The sequence below is a fragment of the Lissotriton helveticus genome, chromosome 11 (assembly GCF_964261635.1).
Source record: "Lissotriton helveticus chromosome 11, aLisHel1.1, whole genome shotgun sequence".
NCBI classification, from domain to species: Eukaryota; Metazoa; Chordata; class Amphibia; order Caudata; family Salamandridae; genus Lissotriton; species Lissotriton helveticus.
In genome coordinates, this window is record NC_136072.1 from 783,614,878 (window position 1) to 783,640,715 (window position 25,838).

Consider the following 25,838-nt stretch of genomic DNA (forward strand, 5'->3'; position numbering starts at 1 on the left):
TTTATGTATTTTTCCCCCCTCCCCTTCCCCCAGCACTCCATGTGCTCCCTCCACGGAGAAAAACTTGGAGAGTCCACAGGGTTGGAGGTGTTTTAAGGATGAGTTCCTTCACAAAGCGGTCAGCAGCTGGCTCCTTGGCGCTTTCTGGGACCACCAAAATGTGGACATTGTTGTGTTGGGATTTACCCTCATAGTCTTTCAGCCGCTCCACGAAGAATCTGTTGGAGGCCTCCAAATCCTTCACCTGTGTTTTGAGACCTTTTGTATCTTGTAGTAAGGTGGACGTTGATTCTTCCACTTCCTGAACGCAAAACCCTAAGTTGCATAGGTCTGCACACAGCAGGGAAACTTCGGTAATAACATGGTCTGTCTATACAAAGTTCCAGTGCGGTACAGGCTCCCTGTATGGCTGCCATGATGTTGCGTAAAGACGCAGAGGCTTCATCTGGTGCCTGCGAGATGTCAGGAGCCGGTTAGTCTTGAGACATCTTCATGGATTTGGGCCTCTTGCTTGTGCAAACTTATCAATCTTTGTCTGATGGGACCCTTTTGTAGCCTTTCTGCTGGTCATCATGTAAGGGTAGAGGTGCAATATTGATGGGGGAAGGAGGGGAGATGGGGTAATCGCTGCTGCTTGTCTGTTATTTCCAAAGTATCCAACGCTGCCTCTCTGCATTCTCTCCGCTTGACACCCTCCAACACGCTCAGCTCCTTTGCTTGTGGTTCTACCAGCTCTAGGCCCTCACCGAGCACGTGCCCCTCGCTGCACTCACGGCAGTGTTACTATAGATGTGATGGTATAGCTCTACGGGAGATCTCTCCCCTCTGCAGGAGTGAGTGTGGGCTCACACTCCTCCTGTACAACTCCCCTAGATCGGGTGGTTATAGGGTCATGCCCTCTATGCTTTATTTTCACCCCCGCCTTCCTGAGGTGACTCCGCATGGATTGGTATGTGTGTGTGCAGAGTGAGTCGGGGGCTGCTCGGTAGGTTCTGGTGTCACCAGCAATGGGTCGTGGCTCTAGGGAACGTGATACGTGCGCCCCACGTCTGGGAGTCTAATGCACCCTCAGGTGGGCAAGTATGCTGCCATACTCAGAATTTCAAACAAACTGCCAGGTATGCTCCTCTTTACTGAGTGAGGGTAATCTGACCGGTATTCAGTGCTGTTCTATCCAGGTGCCCCCTGCTTGCTCTCCCGGTGTATGTGCCCAGCACCAGGCTGGCGGTGTGCTCGTCCGCAACGGGGGGAGGAGGGGCTTGAGGCCGGGTGGGCCAATTTTCAATTATTTACGCCCCTCCTGAGTTCCAGCATGCAGCCTCCTCTCACTGCCACCCCAGGCCCCACTCACACAAAGGGTCTGCTGGGGTCTCTCCGGCACAGTCATCCAGATCAAGCTGCATGCCTCAACCCCGCCGGGTGAGAGTTCTCCTTGCGGTGGCAGTCCCGCTGCTTCATGTCTTCACGGCTAAGGGATCGGGTGCCGCAGCCTCTGCTCCCTCGGATGTACGTTGTTACAAAGCATGTTGTAACAACGCATGCCTTTACCACGCAAGTCTTACAACGACTTGCGTTGGAGGGCGTGGATTTAGGAATCTTATAATTTTATATTCCAACACCAGTCCCCGTAACAGTAGGGAAGGTGTTGGAATATAAAATTGCAAGATTCCTTATCCCACAGCGCCATCCAGCGCAAGTCGTAGTAACGACTTGCGTAGTAATAGCTGCGGGGTAAAGGCACTGCGGTGTAAAAACCGCGTCGTAAACGATGTTCCCCTGGTCCCTCCCATGGTCCTGGCCAGCAGGTCGATTTATGCGCCCAGGAGGGCTTGCAGCCTTACGGACCTCCAGGCAGCGAACTAGAATCTAGGCCGGGTCATCGCGCCTTTCTCCTTCCCTGTGCTCCAGAACTGGGTGACTGAGCAGCCCCCACACCCCAGTGGCAGACCGACCTCTGTCGTGATTTTAGGTAGTTGGCGCTCTCATCGGATTGACAGGGGATTGTGGTGACGGTTGCCCTTTTGTCTCCAATTCAAACCATTTTTACTTACCTCCGCAGCTTCCATAGGTCCTGGCCCAGTTAAGTTTATTATATTTTGGTATTAAGGAAACCGTGAGAAAATAAAGCAGAGCCACCCAGAGTACTGATGTTGCCACCTGTGAGGCCTGGGGTGGCAGCCTGTGACCCATGGAGAACACTCCACAACGTCCATTAGTAAAACCTTAAAAAGTACTTCTACATAGGCGTTCTAGTTAAAGCGCAATTTTTACCTTGTGCAAGTCCTTGTATTATAATAGACAATCATGCAAGGCTTTTTAGGTCTCGCCTAGCGAACGCAGCACATGCGTTGCTTTGCCTTGGCGAGCCCTATAGTCGCCGGTTTCCCTGCCGAAGGGAGACAAGAGATGTGCACGCGTGGACAGGAGATGTGCACTCTGTACGCGTGCACGTCTCCTGTCCCCGCGTCAACACAGCGCGTGCATGGCGCACTTTCACTTTCCCTCTCTCCCCTTCAAAACATGAACTCGGACATTCCACGGCCACGACTTGTTGTATTTTGTTAACGTCTTTCTTCTTTGCCGTTCATCCAACAGTTGCAGGTCACTGCATTCCTAAGCGACTTCTCTGGAAGAAATAATTACATTTATAATTAACCGGCTCGTTTGTTCAAGTCACGAAGGTGATTCGAGCGGGAGAAAAATAAAGTGACTGAAACTGAACCAGTGCTTAATCACGCGTGCAAACACGCTGATAAGAGTGTCAGGAAAAAAAACATGACTGATAGATTAAATAGCAAACCGCCTTCACAGCCAGGAGGCATTTGTTTGTGAAAAAAGAAAATGCTTCATTCTCGCGCGGTCTGTCACCTTGTGGTGCCGAAAGGCTTACATGTAATGTGGCTGCATCAAATGAAACTGAGACAATCCAATACAATTGTATCTGATACATATCCATTCAGGGTTCAAATTAATAAAATACTGTCTACTACAGAATTTTAAAAAAAGTACCTTGTCGTCGGACGCTTGACTACTTGTATAAAATGTCAAAGGTCAAATAGAATTTGAAGATATCTTTGAACGTCCTGCCAGCCGAAAAATTGAACAAGCATATGCAATAGGACTCTCATTACTGAAAGTTTGAGCTATTGGTGTTGCAAGTAATAAAGCAATGCCACTAGCTCAAACTTTCAGTAATGCGAGACCTATTGCATTGCAAATGCTTGTTCTTGAGCTTCCAGGCAACCAGTGTTCTTGTCCAGCAACTGGGATGGTTAGTAATGTAATGACCAAGTAGTATATATTTTTTTGTAACACTCCACTTTTTAGGTCTCGCCAAGGCAGTGCATGCGCTTTCTCTTTGAGCATGCTGTATCTAGAATGTGTTTTATAGTTCAAAAGAGATTTTATTAAGGTAAAGTGATATAATGACAAGCAATAGCATAAAAATAAGAAAAACAATAAGCAAATGCATACTGTATAATACAACAGTTGAATTGGAAATCATACTAATAAGAAAAATGTAGCCTGTTCAAAGCTGAAATAGTAGAAACGGTTCTATCATGAAACGTAAGAAAAAATGAGAGCAAATGTTACAAAATTGGTAAAAACATTATAATACATAAGAAATGTAAACAGAATTCAATAATAGGAGAAGGAAGTCAAGGAGGTTTAGCTACTACTTGTTGTAAGGGAGTAAAAGAGGAAAGGCGCCTAGCACTAGAGTCAATAAATGATAGAACTGGTTCCCACAGCACTAACCGTTTGGGTGTTAAATGTTGTGGGTAAACAAATGTGGGATCTAGTCTATGATTGTAACAAACAGCATACCACCATGCTTGATATGAAATTTTGGTAAAGTCCTTCTAATTTGTGGTAATTTGTTGGAAAGCTACTGCTATCAATAAATCAATGATTCGTGTATTCGTGGGATGGTGTTCCCAAATAGGAGATAAACTACCCAGAAAGATATGCAAAAAAGGATTGGAATGAAAAATCAGATTAAGTTGTCACCAAACTCTTTCCCCAAAAACTTGAACAAATGGGCATGTAAACAACATATGAGATAAATCTGCCTGTGGCGATGAGCAAGCAAGACCAGCATGCATGTGAGGTGTCTGAACAATATGAGTGAAGGACAGAGGGAGTAAAAAGAAGTCTGTTGTAAATAAAAAGAGGGTTTGATTCGTGTTTGCAGCTCTAGAGGACTTCCGAAGCTTGAGCCATATTCTATTCCAAAAATATACATTCCAGAAAACGTACAGATCTTTTTCCCAAGCGAGTTCTGTTTTAGTTTTGTTTCGCGAAATAGGAGAAGAGTGAAAAAATGTATAAGTAGTAGAAGCTTTAGGACCACGAAGCAACAAAGTACGCAAGGTATCCGAAGAAGCAAGCTCGAGAGGAGCAACAACAGAGGGCGCTGTGTAATGGATGAGAGCAGATTGAATAGCACATGTTAAAAGGGAGTATTTTATGCGACAGGAGGAGGGAAAATCTAAATCACACACCTGTTTAAAGGACAAAAGTGAACTTTGACGATATAATTGATGGACCCAGAGTAATCCCCGGCGATGCCAAGATTTCCAGAAGAAAGGTTTATTATTTATTAAAATATGTTTATTGTGCCATATAGGTAAGTCAAAAAAAGATGTGGAAGAAGGAGCAGGAATAAGTTTTGAAGAGTATTTAAGGATAGGATTAAAAGTAAAGTGTGGTTTGCGCATGAAAGATAAGTATTCGCGAAAGGTAAAAGAGGAAATGAAAGATTGTTCAAGCTTCACCCAAAGAGGACGAGATGCAGATGGGATCGGATAGCCAATGAGAGGATTGGGCAAGTAAAAAAGATTTGTGATAAAGGGGAATGTCAGGAAAGTTTACCCTTCCCTCTGATTTAGGCCGAATTAATTAACGAATGGACATTCGTGATTTCTTATTCCCCATAGGAAGGCAGATAAAATAGAATTAATTTTTTAAAAATATTTAAGGGGAATCGGTAATGGAATGTTAGAAATTGTGTATAAAGCTATAGGGGAAAGCATCATTTTAATAGTATCTAAGCGGCCCACCAAGATAAATACAAGGGGTGGTATCTTGTTGTCAAAGAGGATAACCTATCAATACACTTTTCCATACAACGGGATATCCTACCTGGGCCTGTAGAGGTGAAATGTAGACCTAAGTATTTAATAGATTGTGAACTCCAAGAGAATCCTGAGGCAAAAAAGTCGGCACGAAAAGTATACTTCGTCAAGGGTAAAATTTCACACTTTTCCTTATATAATTTGTAGCCAGAGACTGACGCAAAGGATGCCACCTCACCTAAGAAAGCGGGTAGGGAAGACTGGGGATTTGAGAAAAATAACAGAGCATCATCTGCATAAGCCGCCATTTTGATGTCAAAGTCTTGAAAGGTGAAACCATGAATATTTGGGTTTTGTCGAATTCTGAGCAAGAAAGGCTCAAGAGCAATATTGAAAAGAAAGGGGGAAGAGGACATCCCTGTCGAACTCCCCTTCAAGGTTGAAATAAGAAGAAATGCTTCCATTCGCAGTAACAGCAGCTCTCGGGTTGGAGTACAAAATGGATATTAAAGAAATAATTTTGGGGCCAAACCATTCGAGTGTACGAAAGAGGTAAGGCCATTCAACTCTATCGAATGCCGTTTCTGCATCCAAAGCTATGGCAGCTAGAGGATGAGATATGAGATACTTTTGAAAGAATGTCGAAAAATAAACAAGTATTATCCGTAATAAGCCTCCCTTTAACAAAGCCGGATTGTTCAGACCCCAACAGCTCAGGAAGGAGAGATTCCAAACGCAATGCCAGAGCCTTCGAAAAAATCTTAGTCTATGTTGACCAGAGAAATAGGTCTATAATTTTTGCAATATTGGGAATCCTTGCCATCCTTAGGAATAAGACAAATAAGGGCATCAGAAAAGGAGCCAATTGAACATTCAGATTGCGAAAAAGAAAGAATAAGGGTGTGTAGCGGAGAGCATCATGAAGTTCTTTCTGAGTAATGTCAAGTTCTAAGGAGGAGAGATCCAGAAGTGACTGAGGAAGAATGAATCTCGTAGAGAAAGTGAGAAATAGAAAGTGCAGATGGTAAAGTGTCAGATGTATATAATGTTTGATAAAAGTTAGGGAATTCATTCAAAATATCTTCATCCTTGAATTTTAATGAATTATCAGGGCTGAAAACAGATTCTATAGTAAGTTTATTCTGTTTAGTTTTTAAATAATTGGCTAGCAATTTCCGGCCTTATTTCGACCGCCATAAAATTTCGCACTTGACTTTAATAAATAATTAGAAGCATTATTAGTGGTGTCTTGATTAAACTGAAATTTCATTTTTAGAAGTTCAGACAGACACTCCTTTGATTTGGAAGAATAATAAACATGTTCCAGTGCTTTTAATTTTGGAAAGAAGAGCAGTAGTTTTTTGGCTCACTTTTTTACGTTTATTAGAAGCAAAGCGGATAATGAAGTCCCTGGCAGAGGCCTTGAAGGCGTCCCAAATTGTATGAAAAGCCAGATCTTCAGTTTGGTTTAGAATGAAATATTCATTAAAAAACGAAGTAAAAGAGGAAGAAAAAGCAGGATCAAGAAGAGCCTTATTAAAACGCCACTTACGGGGAGAATTAGGTTTATTTAGAACATCAAGATGCACAGTGACAGGAGCATGATCAGATATCAAAATAGAACCAATATCTGATCTAACGAGTGATTGAGAGAGCCAACCTGCACGAAGGGATGAGAGATGTAGCCGAATGGATGACGACCAGCCGCCTGAAACTGAACTCTGACAAGACGGAGGTCCTCATCCTGGGATCCTCGCCCTCCGCCTGGGACGACTCCTGGTGGCCCCCCGCCCTGGGCACCGCACCCAAACCGACGGACCACGCACGCAACCTGGGCTTCATCCTGGACTCCTCCCTCTCCATGACCAGACAAGTCAACGCCGTCTCCTCATCTTGCTTCAACATCCTGCGCATGCTACGCAAGATCTTCCGATGGATCCCCACCGAGACGCGGCAGACGGTCACCCAGGCCCTCGTCACCAGCCGACTGGACTACGGCAACGCCCTCTACGCCGGAACCACCGCCAAGCTCCAGAAGAGACTCCAGCGGATCCAGAACGCCTCGGCCAGACTCATCCTCGACATCCCCCGACGCAGCCACATCTCCGGACACCTGAGAGATCTGCACTGGCTCCCGGTCAACAAGAGAATCACCTTCCGTCTCCTCACCCACGCACACAAAGCCCTACACGACCAAGGCCCGAGCTACCTCAACAACCGGATCAACTTCTACACTCCCAAGCGCCTCCTCAGATCAACCAACCACGCCCTCGCCGCCGTCCCCCGCATCCGAAGAGCGACAACAGGAGGAAGGTCCTTCTCCTACCTGGCCGCCAAGACCTGGAACTCACTCCCGACGAACCTGCGCCTGACCCAGGACCACCTCTCCTTCAGGAAGAAGCTCAAGACCTGGCTGTTCGAGCAGTAGCGGCACCCCCCCCTCCCAGCGCCTTGAGACCCTACGGGTGAGTAGTGCGCTCTATAAATGACCTGATTGATTGATTGATTGAGTGTGATACAAAAATGTAATCTAGACGAGATTGAGTGTGATGTGTCTGTGTAGAAGGAGTACTCCCTCATCATGGTATTGCAAAGTCTCCAGGCATCAATGAGTTTATGTTGTTTTATGGTATGTAAGAAGGATTTGTGAGATATATGGGGTGTGAAAGGGCTTGATAAGTGATGATTCAAAAAGCAGGCAAAAACTTTATTGCAGTCACCTGCAAGAATAAAATTTTCGTCATGAAACTGTGTAATTTGTTCGGAAAGGGACGTCCAAAAGGAAAGGTCACCCACTGTCGGAGCATAAACATTCAATAAGGAAACCGGGAGGTTGTCAATCAGAAAGTGAACAAACAGCCACCACCTAACTGATCGTGACAATGAGACAAAATTTTAATGGGTAGGAATTTACAAAAAAGAATAGCGACTACATTGCGCTTACCATCACCTGGGGAGAAGAGAACCTCGCCCACCCAGCCCCTCTTTAACTTAGCAGATTCAACATCCGATAAATGAGATTCTTGTAAACAAGCAATGTCTGTATCTAACTTAGCTAAATGCGTCATGGCTCTTTGGCGCTTAATAGGCGAATGTAAACCTCTGACATTCCATGAGAATTTTTACAGTCATAGAAAAAAATTGCACCAGTAGAAAACATTCCAATAAGTAGAACATCCTAAAGCAAACAAGGGATAATAAGTAACCAACCAACTGAGCAAGGAATAAAAAAGCAATACAAAAGAGATAAGACAAAAGAGAATGAAGAACAAGCGCTGAAAAAAGAGGGAAACGTAAGGTGAAGAAAATACATGAGTTAAAAAGATACATGAGAAAAGAGAAAGGAAAGATAAAAGGGAGAAAAAAGATGATAAAAGAAAGAAACTTGCATAAGATCCAAAACATACGTGAAATGGAGGGATGGAAGGCCACACCGAACAATGACACATCCAGGACCCACGAGGGAAGGCGGGATAGAGAGCGAAAAGAACGGACTTGGAGAAGAGGAGGTAGGAAGGTAATACGCACAAACATCTGTTTAAGCAAAAAAAAAAGAAAGTTAAATACCACAATAGAGAGTAACAATGCAGAATAAACATTGGATACACCTTAATGAACTAACGCAATATAAATACATTGATGAGTACTTCAAAGGAAAAGAAAAAGAAGGAATTAAATCGCATAACTAATTGAACACAGTCCACGGTAGCTATTTGGAACTCGTTGATGGAGCAGTTTCCATGGTATCAGCATGAAAGGAGTAGAGAAAACTCTTCAACTTTACTGGATCCTCATAGGTCCTTGTTTTGTCATTAATAGTCACTTTGAACAAACAAGGATGGAAAAGGCCATATCTTGCATTTGAGCGCAACTGCGGTCTCCAGGACAAAAATTCCTTACGCCTATCTGCCGTTGACTTAGCGTAATCTTGAGAAAAAAACAAAGATTTGCCTGACCACATAATGCGACCCATGGCTCTCGCTGCAGACAACACCATTAGTAAGTCAGTATACTCCAAGTACAAGATCATTCCTCTCGGTTTATGTGACGAAGAGGAAGACAATGGACGTGACAGTGATCCTAGTCGATGTGCTCTTTGAATATTTAGGTTTGTACTTTCAGGCAGCTTAAGAAGAGTTGGGAGAAATGTTTTAAAGAAGGCAAGTGGATCGGAGCCTTCCGTTCCCTCCGCAAGGCCATAAATGCGAAGGTTATTTCTCCTATTTCTGTTTTCCAAATTTTCAATCTGCTTATGAAGTACGGAGACTTGTGAAGAAATAGAATCCACCTTAGAAGCGGAAGAGGAGAAAGACTCAACAGTTTGTTCCAACACAGTAACACGTTGGTCAATGGTAGACCACTTCTCGGAGAGCAATTGTAGAGTGGATTTGGTTTCCTCCATAAATGGTCGTAAAGCCCGTATCTCTTCAAGCAAAAGATCCATTGTCACGGATGTAGACTGTTTAGGTGGAGAGGGGGGATCCTTCTTCATTCGTTTCGTAGAAGCCTTAGAAACAACAGAGCTATAGGTAGACTGGGGCGCTGAGGCACCTTTAGATGAAGAGGCGTCCGAGACCTCCATGGAAATGCAGTCAAAGCGAGAGCTAGTGCGTATGAGAAATTTGCGTGGCGCCGGTTTAGGCAATTGAAGAACCTTAGATAAACGTCCCATATACTTAGAGGAAAATGTTTCCACAGGATAGTACACCAGGAAATTCCAGACGTTGAAACATCAATGAACTAGACTTGTAATGCATATAAATACATAGAAAACATACCCAATGATGTCAACAGGCTGATACAATAGAATAGTAATACAATTTCGCAAAAAGCTAGAAATAATTATTGCGTCAGCTTACAGGTAAAAAACAAATTCACACCTGAAATAGCGGCTCAATTCATGTAAATACGTGAGAGGCAGCTAATACGCATCAAAAAGAGCAACAATTGAACATATGTACTCCTAAGCCGTTATAAAATGCGAGGTAAATCCATGGGAACATAAGGAGTAACTGAGGAGCAATAAGGTGGCATTAATGCTGGCAATTGACCTCATAAGTCATTGTGGTTCCAAGCCAAAGACATTGTAGGGTTAAAATAAGTCAATTGTAAGGCAAAAATGGTTGAATTGGAGTAGGAGTGAGGAAAAAACGCCTGAGGCAGCGAAGCTGCTGAGGGTGATGCTCAAAATGCCGGCGTTTAGGCTGTGAAGGGCACAAAATCTCCCGTGGTCCACACTCAAATCATTTAAAAAGTACCTTAAAGGAGGATGTTTGAGGCTGCTAAGGTCATCTGCGCATTAATGTAAACACTGAGGCACCGGGCGCCACTAGGAGAAACTTCCGTCTGCAGCGTTTGGGAAATTGCACAAAATGGTAGCCGCAACTCTCCAGAGCCGCGCCTCAGAAGAAGAGAGCAGAAAACCACCGTCAACAGTAACAGGTGCCCCAGAAACGATGTCCGCTGATGGTAGGAGGCGTCAGAGTCACTCCTACATTCCAAAGGCGATGAGGTGCGATGTAAGCGCCGTCCGCTTCGCTCAAAACCCCGCCACCGCAGGAGAGTCACGGAGCGGCTACCATCGTCGTCGGGCGCAAGCCGCGCCCCCTAGAATATGGGTTTTCGGCACTGCCCATCTTTCTAATTGGCTCCTTTGACTGTCCTTCGTAAATGGCTGGTCGTCTTATTTGGTTGATATGCTTAGTAGTCCCTCCTTTCCTACTTTTATTCTCCCATGAGGACTGCCCCTGTTACGTGTGCTCTTACTTGTCATGTAATTTATTACTTTCTGAGCACTCTGTGCATTTTTTTTTTTTTTTTTTTGCTGCTTTAGGCTCAGGAACTCATCTGCGCCCACACTTGCTCCCTCTCCTCTGGCTGCAGCTGCCTCATCCGTCCTAATTCTGAACAGCTGCTCTTATCATATGCGATGGCTCACTCTCTCCCTCTCCTCGGCTGCAGCAGCCTCCTCCTCCCTCCTGCTTGCCGGTCTCTTCTCCTGCAGCCCATGCGGTGCTGCTGATTCCCCACCCCTCCGTCTGTGCACCTCACCTCTGCTGATTCTGAGCTCTGGGCACTGTTCTAAAGCCCACAAGACTCTTAGGACTCCCCGCCCCCCCCCCCTCCCCTTGCCCCTTACTGCACCCTTGTTAGGTCTCGCCTGTCGATGCGCATCGAGCAAGCGAGACTATAGGGGCTCATCCACACTTTATCTAACTTGCAAGGAATCGTGGCGATTCCTTGCAGTGCCCGTGACTTTTAAGCTCAATGCGCATGTGCATTGAGCTTAAAAGCGCGTGCACAGCCGCCCGCATTCCTCCGACACCTTTGAAGTGAAGCTTAGCTTCACTTCAAAGGCCCGGCTTCTTCACACCTACATGCCGCTCTGCCCCGCTCCGCCCCCTCCCCTGAGTCATCCTGCCTGCCCTCGACGTTCCCCCCGCCCCCTCCCGCCACGCAATGCCGAGAGCTTTTTTTGATTAGCAATGGCGGCTTTGCTCTTCAGTGAACTTCTCCCTCCCGCTTTGGCTTTCCACCAGCATTTGCATGCCCGCCGTGTTACGGTGAAAGGCTTGTTATTATTTCATATTGCCAATGCTTGTTTTAAGATTGCTGTGACTCTTGCTCGTTTGCTCGCACTCCCTTGTTCTCTCGTGTGTGTGTGTGTGTGTGTGTGTGATGCTTTTCCCCTCTGCTCCTTTCCCATGTTGCGTTGCCTCCTCCCACCCACTCCTCAGCAAACTACTTGCAGGCACTTAAACATTTTTTCTTTTGTGTATTTTTCGAAAAAAGAAATCATAGGCCCAGGTTATTTGGTCAATGTTCCAATCAGATGTTACTCAGCGAGGAGTTACTTAGCTAAAGCACTGCTTGTTTCCTATCACCCCCAGACGTCCAAAAATAACATCTCCGTCGAACAAATGTGACTTTTGAAGTCAATGGAAAGAAACAAATTGCGCGGCCGGTTTCTATAACTTGCAGACACGTCACAGCTCTCCACACACTCCGTTGAGTAGAGCCAGCAGCTTAGCTAGCGTTACCAGCTCTGTGTCTAATCCGAAGCTCCTGAACGTGTGTTTTTGGTTAGGGCGAACAAACCATGAAGCTGCGTGGTAAGGCCGCCCGGCTCTTGGTAAAAGACGAGTCATTGTTTTTTCCTTCTTTCTTTATTCTTGTTAAACAACCGACCACGGTAATGATTAGGCTCCCACAGCATGTTTCCTCCCCCCTCTCTGTGCTCCCCCTCCCCCAACCCGCACACTCATGCTCCGAGGCCTCCAGACCCCCCATCTCTCCTCCCAGCACGTTTTCAATTAGTTTCGGCCGCTCGTTCTTGCTCCTCCACTTCCTCTTTCACCCTCACTCTCCCTTGTTCTCTCTTGCTACTCTTACCTCTCTTTCCCGTCTACCTTCCCCTATACTGTCTCCCCGCCCACCCACTTCATTCTTCCTCTCTTTCCCTTCCACTATCTCCTCCCCGATTCCCCCTTAAGAACCCATAAAATGCCACAGCTTACTTTGCCTGGGTTACAGCAGTGCAACATATTTTTTTTTCCTTATGGTGTGATGTGTGCATGTGATATTGTTATTGTGGTAACTCGTGCATGTAGTTGTTACATGGCAGTGTGACATATTCGAAATGACATCTGTGGCAGTATTTTGTGTGTGTTATGCTATGTTCTGACGGACTTGTGCATGTAATGATGTACATCTTGGTCGCATGTGCATTTTAAAGTGTGCGTTTATTGGAATATGATAGAGTATGTGGCTCATGACTGTGACTTGTGTATTTGGTGAAGTACGTGGCAAAGTGTGGGCATGTGATGACACTCACTCACTCTAACACCTTCTATAATTACATGCTTGCCTCTCTTCACCCGTCATAATCTGAAAATCTATTCCAGCACTTCCTTTTTTAAGTCCCAGTTCTCAGCAAAAATTAAATGTATCAATGTTTAAAGATTTATTACAAAAAGTAGAAACAAAAAAATGTTTATTACACTTTTAATCTTCATTTTTACAAATATTATAATACGCTACACATTATCACAAAAAAAATAAGCTAGTGCCATTATAAATTAGTGAAATTATTATGTAATTATTAATTATTTATAAAAAATAAAACCCATTACAATTTGTCATATCAATACATGTACGTTAGGTAAATACTAATCATGTATATTTAATAATGCTATAGGTGTCACATTTGCAATTTCTAAAAAAAGTCCCATTTATAATAACAAAATTAATGCATTTGAAATTATAAAAACATAAACAAAAATTTAAAAATTATTACATTTACAAGACCAATAACTCACACTTTTCTAATGCGAGACCTATTGCATTTCCAATGCTTGTTTTTAAATTATACGTTAAAGCTGATAAATGTGCTTGTTTCTATCTACTCCCGTTGAGTGTATTCTTTTTTTAACAACTCGTTTTCCTTATGTGTTGGGTGTGTTTTAGGCTTCTTTTGGCAACACAAGCATGTCTCAGGCTTGTTTTCAAGGGACACAGCGCTTGTTTTATCTTTCATCCCTTTTGATGGGATTGTCTTATGATGTCATTGAAAATATAAGGAAAAGTAGCAAACCTTTAAGACTGTGTATGCACAGAGGGGACAGGGTGAAGAAGGTATGTACTGTAATTACATTTCTGTAGTGCTTACATATTGTCTTTGATAAGCCGTAAAGCTCTTCACGTTGAGGAGCATGCTGTTGCGGGACACATGTGCTTATTTGATTGTGCCTAATCGGCATGCTTCATGGCTTTGCGCATGTTCATATCTGTGCGTAGCCCCTTGCCATATATCCGTGCCGCTATTGTCTATTATTGGGTGTCCCATTTACTTTATCATCTCTTCTTCGACTGTCGTTGAGAAAACAATATCTTCCCATGTTGAACAGACTGACACTGATATCAGTGCTGCGGTTCCTTGATTTGCGAATTTATATAGCACACGAACGTCCGGGAGCGTCTAGGTGCTGAGCAGTAAGAAGCCAAAAGAATGGTAGAAGTGGAGATTTAGTTAGCGAAGAGCCACGTTTTTAGTGCTTGTCTGAAGGAGAGCAGTGTTGGGCTATTTTTTATGTTAAAACCAAAATATATCCTGAGCTAAGAGCAACACATAAAGTTTGTCAATTCAATCACAAGTAGAGTAGTCTTCGTCTCTTCATTTATTCAAATATAGATCTTCTCAAAACAGTCTAGCCGCCAACACGTGTTTCGTCTATAGTGGTATCGACCACAGACTTCTTCAGGGCTATAGCTAGGCTACCCATTAGTTGTCTTCAAAAGAAAAGATCCATAAACTAATAATACGTCTCATCAGAATCTGTATAGAAAGGTTGAGGGTTCCTGGTAAAGTATATAAAAAATTCTTGTAAGAGACTCCAGCGTCATGGAAGTACCCCATATCACCTAAAACCAGTTACTTGTCTTTGTGGTTTTATTTTTTTGGCCACCATGCCATCTCAGGCAGACTCAACCTTTTTTTCCTTCAGATATAGATATGAAGTGATATTAAAGTGAGTCAGGGGTGTGTCATTGAGGGCTGTAGAGTAGTCCTGGCAACTTGCCCATCGTCTGGTCACCCTGGATGTTGGCGTAGAGTGGCACTTGCAAACCTAAGTGAAACGATTTCCATATTTTGCAAATGGGCCTTTTTGTGTGTGAAAAGCAAAGGCCAAACAGGCCACAAACTAATTCCAATCTTGCATTTTTCTTCAAATTAAAACCACCAGAATACTCAAGTGGTACTAGAATGTAGACTGCTCTATTATAAAAGAAGGAAAAGTACCCCATGTTGCCCACATTTTTAACTATTTTGGTCTTACTTGTGTAATAGGGCAGAGAAACACCAATACTTGATTTTGTCCACTTGCTGTCTCGACAGTTCATTTCAACCCAGGTATATTTTGTCTCATACAGAAAAGTACAGTCCTTCCTCCTAGGGTTTGCTGTGAAAAATGTAATGGCATCTTTTTTCTAGATCTCCTTCGTTGGTTGAGTTTTCCCTTTAGATTTGTATGTCTGATTTCTAAATGTTGAGTCTGTGCTCTCCTTCATTTTGCTAGTGAACTCCTATGAAGGATTCTGTTAATTGAAGCGTGCATCTTATTTGAGTCTCAATATTCCACTCCACGTGAAAGTACAGACAACCCTTCATCTATATGCATCTTTTGTATTGCCATAAAACTCAGTCCAGCAATCCTCTTTACTTTCCCTTCAACTCATCTGCCGATTGAAAATCCTCACTTTGAGTTTTAAATTGTATTATTTCTCATTTATACCATCCTGTCCCAATCAAAGGAATACACTCAGCAACACCCCATTCTGTGCCTCATAAAACATATTTTTGTGACTTTGATTTGTCATTCCCACAGCTTAGTTTCAGCCTTTAGACCCGTTTGTAGAAATGTTTGGTGATGTGCCATACTTCCTAATAGTAAGCTTTCATTGCTTTTTCAAATAAGCATAACCAGTCAACTTAACCTTATAAGATCCAAATTGGATAACCTCCCCCCCAACTCACCTGTCCATTGCCAAGAAATTGAAGTATTATTGGAGTTCCAACTGTATAATAATTGAAAAGTTGAAGTCCATAGAAGCATGTTTCTAGTTATTTGAAAGTGATTTGGAATCTTTGTATTTCAGGTTTTTTTTCCGAATACAGCCACTCCCTTTGCTACAGTTGAAATGGCTACTTTTCAAATCTTTCATACACAATGTTCTTTAATCTCTACAGTCCCCCTTGTATGCTTCAATCCGGGCTCATAATGGAGTTCATCAAGCACATCATGATGATTTGTCCTTTGATACTAATGCATAGTGCTTTAGTAAACTGCTGGGTGTCTTGTAGTGTGCTGCTCAACCTCTGTCTCCCAAATGTTGCTTTTATTTTCACCCTCTTTAGGATTCTACGGGCTTGATTTATAATTTTGGCAGACACGGTACTCTAGGGCACACATTCTGTCTGCCTTACTACAAGTGCTACAGGATATTATGCACTTGAACTCAGGTGGAAGGGCTAACCATCATGTCTGTGATTTAGTTACCCATCTGACTAACTCTAAATCGGGCCCTCCGTTTGGTTTATTCTAATCTCAGGTGGTATGTTAGAGGTGTGTCTCGTGTAAATACAACTGAACTCATTAATAGCCTGACACTGAGCGATGTACAGAGACAATTAGGTTCTTTCATCTGTGGAGAAGGGTTCAGCTAATTCACCCTGGATGATCTTCATTGGCTACCTATAGCAGATTATAGTTTTTACTCCCATATGTATTAACAATTTTCCATCTCATTACTTTTTTTAGGAAAATTTCCCTGCCCACTTACAAACTCCATTCAGTCTCTAAAGGTGGCATATACATTCCTGTTTGCTGGAAACTTTAGGCTGAGAACACTTTCTGTGTATAAGCAGCAAGATTCTGGAACAACCTTCCCAATTATCTCAACTTTTTTGAAAATATGAACACTTTCCCCAAGAATATAAAAGGTCATGTTTTCTATATGATTACCTCCTCCTATTTAAGTCCCAGAAATTGTTTGGCATCTTAAAGAGACCTTCTAGTTTGTGTGCTGTGTAAGTGGCTCACTGGCTTAACCGAGCAAACTACCCAACACCCGAAAGATGTTCGTTAAAAGGTAATCATTTAATAAGTGAATTAAATACAGATTTTCTGGTGGAAGATATAAGCACTATTATCATTTATAGGATATCTTGACTGCAATACCGATCTATGCACATGGAGTTAGGCTTAGGATGACTTATTCTTGAGCATATATGTCGATTATGAGTATTTGAATGTTAACATACCTTTCTTGTTGTAATTTATTTGACACATACATACACACACACACACACAACCAACCCGACCCCCAAACAACCTGTAGATCTGACTTCTCTGCATACAAAATATTCACTCGCCTAAATGTTTCTACAGGAATAGTAGAAGTACAAAATCTTTTTTTTATTATTGCTTCCTGTCTTTTTAGGTTCTTTCTGGACCAGAGTCTGTGATTACCAGTAATACTTTTGTTGCATATAAACAGCCAGCTTCTTAATGTTCTTTCTCTATTTATTTCAAATTCTAAGTTGTCATAAATGCCTATACCAGTTTTTCATCTGTGCCTCCATAAATTAAAGTCTCCTGTGATTAAATGATTGTTCGATACATTTTCTTCCCTACTCTATTCACAACCCAGTTTTTGAAAGTTTGGCTGCTGCTTTATATATTTTGTTGTCTATTAAATGTTTGGAATGGTCTACCTCGGTGCAAAATGTGATCTTGTTTAATGTACTTCAAATTAGAGTAGATTGCCCCATTTTTCAAATATTTGACACAACTCAAATTGGGGCACCTCCTTCTGGATATAGGGCTGTAAGGATTGTTCTACTTAAGTATACTGGAGAGGGGATGGAATTAAACTTAACAAGTATATTTTTGAGAGATGGTCCCCAGTTCAAATGATAGTACCCAAATTGTGTTTCGAGAAGAGAAAATAAAGTACTAATTTGCTGCTTATCCAGGCCCTACTCGTTTGCCTTCCTGGGTACGTGACACAGGAGGGCGAGTGTGCAATTCCCACCTCTAAGAAAAAGAAGGACCTTTATAATTTGGGATGCATCCATTATTCAAAGTAGATGGGAGGGAATGTCACTTGCACCCCCTCTCACGTTACGAAGTATAAATGACAGTTGCATGGAATGCTAGCTAGGCGTATAATGTAGTAATGCAATTTTAGGCTTGTGCACAGATATATAATAGAAGGAGCTGAGGCAGTTTTGACTTATAGTCGCTATTTTCTTTCCAGGTGCCCAAGTGGACAGTCCAATGCTCACCCAAGAAACGGTGAACAATGTAAAAAAAAGTACTCCAAAAAAGCCTGCTGCTGCTCCGACTTTGAAAAGACAAAGTAAGGCATTTTTGGTTCCTTTTATTGGTTGAATGGTTCTGTTTTGCCATGCTTGGTTCTACTTTATTTCCTGATTTATCCGTTATCTAGCCATGATGTTCTTTTACCATTGGATCTTACGGTGAGGGTATTTTCTCCTGTGTAGCCCAGAAGCCATAGTAGCCATCGGTTTTTATCATTTTCACACCGCACTTAGAACAAAAGGAAATTCTTTTTATTTGACATGACCTTTTAAGAGAGGGAGAGTTGGTGGGCCAGAAAGGAATTTCTTGTAACCTCTATATACTTCACATTGATGGAGATAAAAAAACGCAATGTAAGGTAGCAACAGCCACTCATAAAGTACATCCTTAAACATGGATACTGTAGCCCTAGAATGCTGGGCCTCAAGCCTCCTTCAACGAATCATTCTTTGTTACAGTGATGGACTTGTTGTGCTATACTGACAGCGGTTTGTTGTGGTCCGATAATTGGAAGAATGCGCATTGGTACCTTTTGTGACTTCACTCTTGTTTGTTTATTTTTCTTAAACCATTTTATTGAGTTTTCCATTTTGCACATTATATTCAACAGCATTATCATATACAAATAGCGGACAGTGAATTACATTACAACTCTGGAATGTGACCATCTTGGTTTTTGTTTGGTTGGGTTATCTGTTGTGTGGTCGCGATGGAAATGTGTTGGGACTGTATTTGCTGCCTTTGGTTCTAAGGCTTAATCGTTGGGCCTGTCTTCTTTGGGTAGGAGATGTGGTTTCGATTACCCATCTGGGGGATTAAACTGGGGTAGGTGGTTGGGAGAAGGGTGTAGGGCGGCCGTCTGTGTGTCTTTCTTTTGTGTGTCTTACTACACTGCGCGCAGGTTTGTTAAAGTGGTGCTGAGGAGGTGTACCATTTCGCAGGGCAAATCAGTGTTGTATCCCTGTGAGAGAGGCCGGGGGGAGGGGCAGGTGGGGGGCGCTCATGTGTGGGTATGATTGAGTGGGCTGGGTCCAAAAGTCCTGTTGTTGTAGGTGATTTCCTGGGCAATTGGGTTGGTGTCTTTTTTTTTTTTTTTTTTTTGAAATGTTGGAGATGTGGTGGTGACGCTGTGTCCCGCGTGCCTTCTCAAGTCTAATTGCGTCTTCTTCTTCTGCCGTGCCCTATTTAATTACAGCTCCTCTACAGGCCTCTAGTGGAGGCCCAGTAGGTGCACGCCAGTGCATTGCGATGCATCACTTTGCCAGAAGGAGGGTCAGCGATGCAAGCTTTTTGCCACCTTTCTATCTTTCCTACACCTGGAGATTCCCATGTGTTGAGACCCATGAGACGTGTGATTTCTTGTATTACGTTGTGTATTTTCGCCCAGTAGAGTTGCAGGGTGGGTCAGTTTCAGAACATGTGTCGGAATGTTGCATTGGGGGAGATGGCAACTTGGGCATTGGAATTGTCATAGGATAAAAACGCTGGAGTTTCGCTAGCGTCCGTTTTAAAGCACTGGCTACGTGACACTTTCTCGTGGTGTTCTAATGAAATCTGCCATTCTTTGTCGTTCAATGCTCGCCCAAATCCCTCCTCCCATTTCAGCCTAGGTTGGGTGAGTGGGGTGGCTGTGAGCTCTCGAATATCCCTATAGATCCACCTGATGTGGTGGCACCCTGTGCCCATGGTCCGTGGAGTGTTTGGTGTGTCGTGGGTCCCTGTTAAAGGAGGAGGCTGAAACTGCTAAATACTACTATTCTGTAACAAAAAATAAATAAATAATAAATGAAAATAGTTGTTTTTGTTATTATTCATCGGTAGTCCGTTGATTTACCAAGACGTTCATTTTTCGACAAAGGCTAGAACCATGATTAGTGAAGTACTTTCAGTTCCTTGCACTAACTGTGCTTCCTCATATTTAGGTGATCTGTTTCATGTAAATCGCCCCAGGATACTTACCTGAATTATTTTCCGCTGGGTTTCAAATGTTCAAACTGTGTGTCTGTTTTTTCTGCTCAAAACATTGTCCTCTCCTGATAAAATGTTATCTATCTTCCGTATTAAAAGAGGTAACCCTTTCAAATGTTGTACATTTAAGGAAGTGAATTGGTGCTTGCTTATGGACCCTCCTCCAGTAAGAATTGCACCAAATCAGAAAACTGCATATGTTGTTAGGCTATGACCTTTTCAGTCTACAATTAAAGGAGTCATTAAGGCCACATCAGCTGCTTACAAATTGTAGGGGTAGTCATCTCATAGATCTCCCAAAATCAAAAGGAGCTATTGCACTGAGGGAGTTACCGGTTTCCTTCCACACTCTAGAAATAATTTCAAATCTAATATTTGGAGTTTTGTTTTCCTCTAGACATCCCTCCATTGCCTTCAACATACCGACAAAGGTTCCCCAGGTGTTTAGCTAAGACTCTGTTTGTGCCATAGTCTGCTATGAAGGTTGTGACTTCTGTAACACCTGCACAGCCAGCACCATGCAGCATTTGCCTTGGTGAAGCCCCTTTCCTACCCTAACCAAGGACAAATCAGATTGTAGACAAATACTGCATATTTTAATATCCTTCCTAAAGAGGAGCTATCAACTGACCGTTATTTTAAGGATTTGTTGTTTTCCGGAAATAGTTGTATGCTAGCTTCTAGGGATCTAGGTCATGCTGAAAGGTAAGAGAGATTATAAATTAGGTAGTGGGGGTTGGGGGGGGGGGCAAATAAGGAAAAAAAGAGGAAATGACTATCAGTCCAGACCACATAGGCGAGTTATGAACTATTCAAATCACTAAAATAAACAATAGGCAGATTAACTGAGCAGCTACTATGATTATGGATTTGACTACTTGCTTGTCCTTGTTGTAGCTCCGAGTCGCGGTAAGAAGCTACAACAAGGACATGCAAGTGGCATTCCAGAGCTCCCGCCGCACTTGATGAAGTTTAATTAAACTCCCATAAAGTTATAGGTAGAACCATAACCTATAATAAAGTTATAGGTAGAACCATAACCTTTAAACCGGTTGATTACATGAATTAATGATGAAGATGGTTAAGTGACATTAACTTATCCAATGTGTCAAAGCAAATCTATCACGTTATCGCTATGACTAAGGTCCTGATGAAAGTACACCGATCTTTAGAGACACCCATGGACTGAAACATGTCGACCACTGAAATCATCGTTATGTAGGTGCGGTGGACCATTCACACATCCACCCGATCACCACACACTGTTTTTAATCTTACCTCATCCTGACGAATAAAACAAGTACTGTATAGGAGGTACTTTTAATTGATCACTTTTTTCCGCTAACACTATCGAAATCACGACCGTCAAAAAACCAGATGGTCTCCCTCCAGGTGGAGGAAGGTTGACTGCCTGGAGAACGGGAAACTCTGGCGGAAAAGGACCCAATGATAAAACCAATCACCTAGCCTTCTCAAGCGGAGAACCAAGATATGCTGCTGCCCATGGGTTGGAGTGTAAGAGGGCTTTTGTACAACACTTATAGACACTGGCTTTTTCAAGATACGTGGTTCATTCTCTTTTGAATATAAATTACACATATTATATGCAGTGACTTTGGCATGTCACACAGTGAGTGTGCCATGTCGTGTTTTCACACACTGTGTGCACCAGGTCACACAGTTCTGCATGCAATTTGTATGGGGGTCTCTTAGGGTGGCATAGTACATGCTGTAACCCTTAGGGACCCTCTTTAGTACCCATGACCTAGGTACCAGGGGTACAATTTGCCACGGACTTAAAGGGGTGCTAAAGTCCTTGCCAATTCGGTGAACAAGTAGACTTTACCTTGTTTTAGGGAATGAGCACTGGCACCTGGTTTGCGAGACTCCAGTGCACTGTCAGTCTGTCAGTCGAAAACCAGCACCTAGTAGTTCTAATCGGGGGCAAAAAGTGGTGGGACAACTGCAACAAAATTCCAGCTTCCTACACATGCCACTTTGACATGCCACTCCACCAAGCTACTTGCAGCTCCACTGCTACTTAATTCTACTGCATGACATGCCACTGCACTCTGCCACAGTATGCCACTCTACTCCACTGCATAACACTGATGCTCCATGCCTCTCTGCCCCGTGCCTCTCTGCCCCGTGCCCCTCTGCCCCTCCATTTAATTAAATCCTGGCTCTTCCTAAGGTTGGATCTTCTTTCTTTCAAACAGGTTTCTTTTCCAAAGTTAAACTTAACAAACCTTAAGCGACTTCTAGTTCTATGACTACTACTTTTCATCAACATATTGCCGACATATGATTTTAATAACCCAAACCTGATGGGTCCTAGATTGTATGGTTAATAAATCAACCATGCATGCACATATAGCAACATATTTTACTGAGTCCCATTCATGAAAAATGTGATAATGTATGCATCTTCAACCTTTGCTAATGATTGAGGTAGATCTACACAAATAGTTAGTGTCCCACATACCACAGTGGAGACTTTGTTGCTTTATTTATAGTCCTCTACCAGCATGTGGATGGTGAAAACGTAAAAAAGTTTTTTTTATTTTGCTGCCCACTAAGAAATTCTTGTATTCTCTGACTAGCCCTTCCTCTGCATTTAACTGAAATATGGGGTTTTAACCTTTCCATTTCTTCACGTAATCTGTCTTTTTAAGAGTGAATTTCCCAACTGGAGAAGGACCTGTGAAATGTTTAATACCCACAAACTATTTAGTGGGTGTTGTTAACCCACTTGCTGGGTAACTTTCAAGGAACCCCCTCTGTCTCTCTCATTTGGAGATTACTTCTAATGACAATCTGCGAAATGTGCATATTGTTTGAAGGAGTAATTCTGATATGCAGCTCGATGTAGGTCATGGGGACTAGGATCAAGGTATTTTTGCCCAAAGGTCAAACCACCATAGTCTAAAATCTACAGGTATTCCAGAATAAGAGTGGTACAGTAAAGTGCCATCGTTTAAAATAGTTTTCTAAACACTTCAATGAAGTTGAGTGTACTAAACTGGCAGATGCATGCTCTACTCCCCTTAAAGCCAAACTCTATTCAGAGCATCTATTTCTTTAATCCTGATACTCCTCTGTAGTTAGTTTTCTCTCCTAATGACTCTTGTTCTTGCACAAAATACTTTCTTCCTGCTTAATGGAGTGTTTTCCTTTATACGTTATTGCAGCATCTTTCTTGGTTTGTATAGTTATTTGGCAGTTTACTCTTTGTTTCAGTGTGTATCCAGGCGATGGATGAATCACAAGTGCTTTTAACCTTTCAAGACTGGCTAGCAAGTGTGACCGAGCGCATCCATCAGACTCTTCATTTCCAGTTCGATGGTAAGTTCAGGGTCAGAAAAAAATTCCATGGAACACTACATAACTTATGTGACCCTTATTGTGGTGGTGTAGTGTGGCCTAAGGCTTGCTTTGCATGCATATTATGTCAGCATGACTTATTAGAAGTTTAAACGCCATTTTACTTTTTGCCGCTTTTGCACACGACACTGCATATAGCTGTTTTTGTAAGTTAGGCTTCGTGAATGTCTGCACATGAGAAAAGGGTTGTTTTCGACAACATCCCTAGACTTACATCGTGCCCCTAGTCTGCACAGTGAGTGCTGAAGCCCTCATGGTTATCGTAACATAGTTGCTGCTGTTCGACATGATCGGCTAACGTTTTTAGACACAATTGGCAGCTGTGAACCAACAGATTCTGGCGCCCTTATTGGTTCAATGACTAAACCACTACTTTCTAAATAACGAATTCCTAAACAACGAATGCTGAACCCGAACAAAGCCAAACCATATATTTTTAACAACGACGTCCTGAACCACAAAAAATATACATAGTTAGGTAGTTTCCCGATTATACCACTCCGTTCTTAAAAAAAACACGTTTTGAACCCCAAGAAAAGCAAAGAATACATTGGGAATGCCTTACAACTTTGGCTCACCATATTTTCTTTTTTTTCACCATTTCGAAAGAATTCTTGTTTTGGTACCAACTAAAAAATGACAAATAATGAATTCCGCATGCCACAGTCTATACTATTTGTCTGCCATGTAATGAACGGCATGTAGTCTGATTGTGTGCACCTTCACTGGTGTTACACAAAAACAAATGTCGCCATGTGCATTAAATAACCGTATCGCCAGTCCTGCAGATGTTCCCTGAGAGTGCAATTAAACTTCAGAAGTGAAATAAGGACAAAGCCAAAATAAATGATAATTAAATAAAAAAGGTTAATTATATAGATCCCTTTAAAAAAAATTATTTAAATTCTCTGAAACAACAATAAATATATTAAATGTAGTCTCCACCCATTAACCCCTAACCCCTTAATTCCCTACATCCTGTCCCTATATGTAAATATGTCTAAGAAACCCGATTTCTAAAACTATATTACAATATTAATTAATAAATTCCCCAAAAATAATATAATTATGTCAATACATTTAAATTGCCTACCTGAAAGCCTTCAGCTTCTACCTAATTGTCCAGGAACGGCAGTGAATAAATGCTCTTTAAACTCATATTCGTGAATCTTCCCTTCTCTGCACTTTTTTCCCCTTCATGTACTACCTCCCCTTCCTTGCTGATAAAGTGGGTCCCTCTCCCTCACCGAATCCTCCGGCCAGAAACAAGACACCTAAACTTTGAAGCTGTTTGCCTTTTTCAAGCTTTGAACCACTTCTGGCTCGCTCCAAACCTGGAAATAGAAGATCTATGAACTTGCCAGTATGGTATATGCTTGGGGGGAGAGGAGACGCTACCGCATGCTGCAACCATGAAATGAACTTGTCTGCATGGAGACTCAAAAGTTTATTTCGTTGTTCATGTAAGCAGTGGTTCAATCGAGGAGTCGTTAAGGAAAGGTCGTTGTAAAAAATTTGTGGTTTAGTACCGTCGTGGTTAAAAATTCGTGATAAAGGCTGTTTCCCGCCCTTATTATTGCACAGTTGCCATGATTTCACACACTTGGAAGATTTTCGATTTCCAGAGATGCAGAGAGTTTTTGCCGTTCCTGATGTGATTTACTCTTACTGAGCGGAGAGGTAATGGGGTCCCCCCAAACAAGCCTAAGAGACCTTCTTTAGTTTATAATACATAGTTCCTATATAGGGAGGGTGTTAAAACTAGGTGCTATAAGACCTGTTTTCACCATCATTGTAATATGATTTCTCATTTTGTATTTTATGGAATTGTAACAATGCTGACCATATTATTTCTAATCATATGTTTGCTTATGGTTGGCTAAGATACTGCACTTGAGATCACGTCGTTAGAATAAATATTTTAACCTTACCGTGTCTTATTTACTCCTGTTGTGGACTGATATGAGAGTATAACGAAAGAGTGTTCTCACTTCCCACCATTCCTGAGCTTGTCCTAAGTCGAATGTTCTAGGTTGTCTAATCATTGGTTACTTTGCTTTAGGACGAAGAGCTAATGTGACACTGATGCTAGCTGGTTGGGGTTTTTTTAGGTACCAAGGTGAGTTTCTGGTACACCACAATTCACTGATGTCCTGGGTCTCTGTGCACAGTTCTGTGTATGAGCAGGATCCTTGCAACAGTGGTTCGAGTTAGAAGTACATTATCTTTGTCTGTTCAGTAGATATACCACGGTAGGGTGCTTTGAGGCACTCGCTGGTTACCTCTGCGCCAATTTGGCTTCAATCAAGATGAAAATGACCTACAATCTGTCTTGTTTTCCATCTTTATAAAATGTGATGTTAGCTGTAATGTGCACTTTTTTAGGTCTCGGCTAGCCGTCGGAGAACTATAGTCGGCGTCTCAGCAGTCTGAGAACGCCGAAGTGAGACAAGACCTGGCCGCGCGCAGCGTTTCCCCATAGGATAACGTTGTGCGCGCGGCCAGGTCTTGTCTCCGCAGCATT

The 25,838-nt window shown here is 42.5% G+C and overlaps 1 protein-coding gene across 1 annotated transcript in view; it reads left to right on the forward strand.

Moving 5' to 3' along the window:
* Window positions 1-25,838, forward strand: part of C11H2orf42 (chromosome 11 C2orf42 homolog) — a 140,669-nt gene that overhangs the window by 35,109 nt on the left and 79,722 nt on the right. The window contains exons 3-4 of the mRNA XM_078666721.1: window positions 17,898-17,999; window positions 23,171-23,275. Coding sequence (XP_078522847.1) covers window positions 17,898-17,999; window positions 23,171-23,275 — 207 coding nt within the window. The remainder of the gene's footprint in view (window positions 1-17,897; window positions 18,000-23,170; window positions 23,276-25,838) is intronic.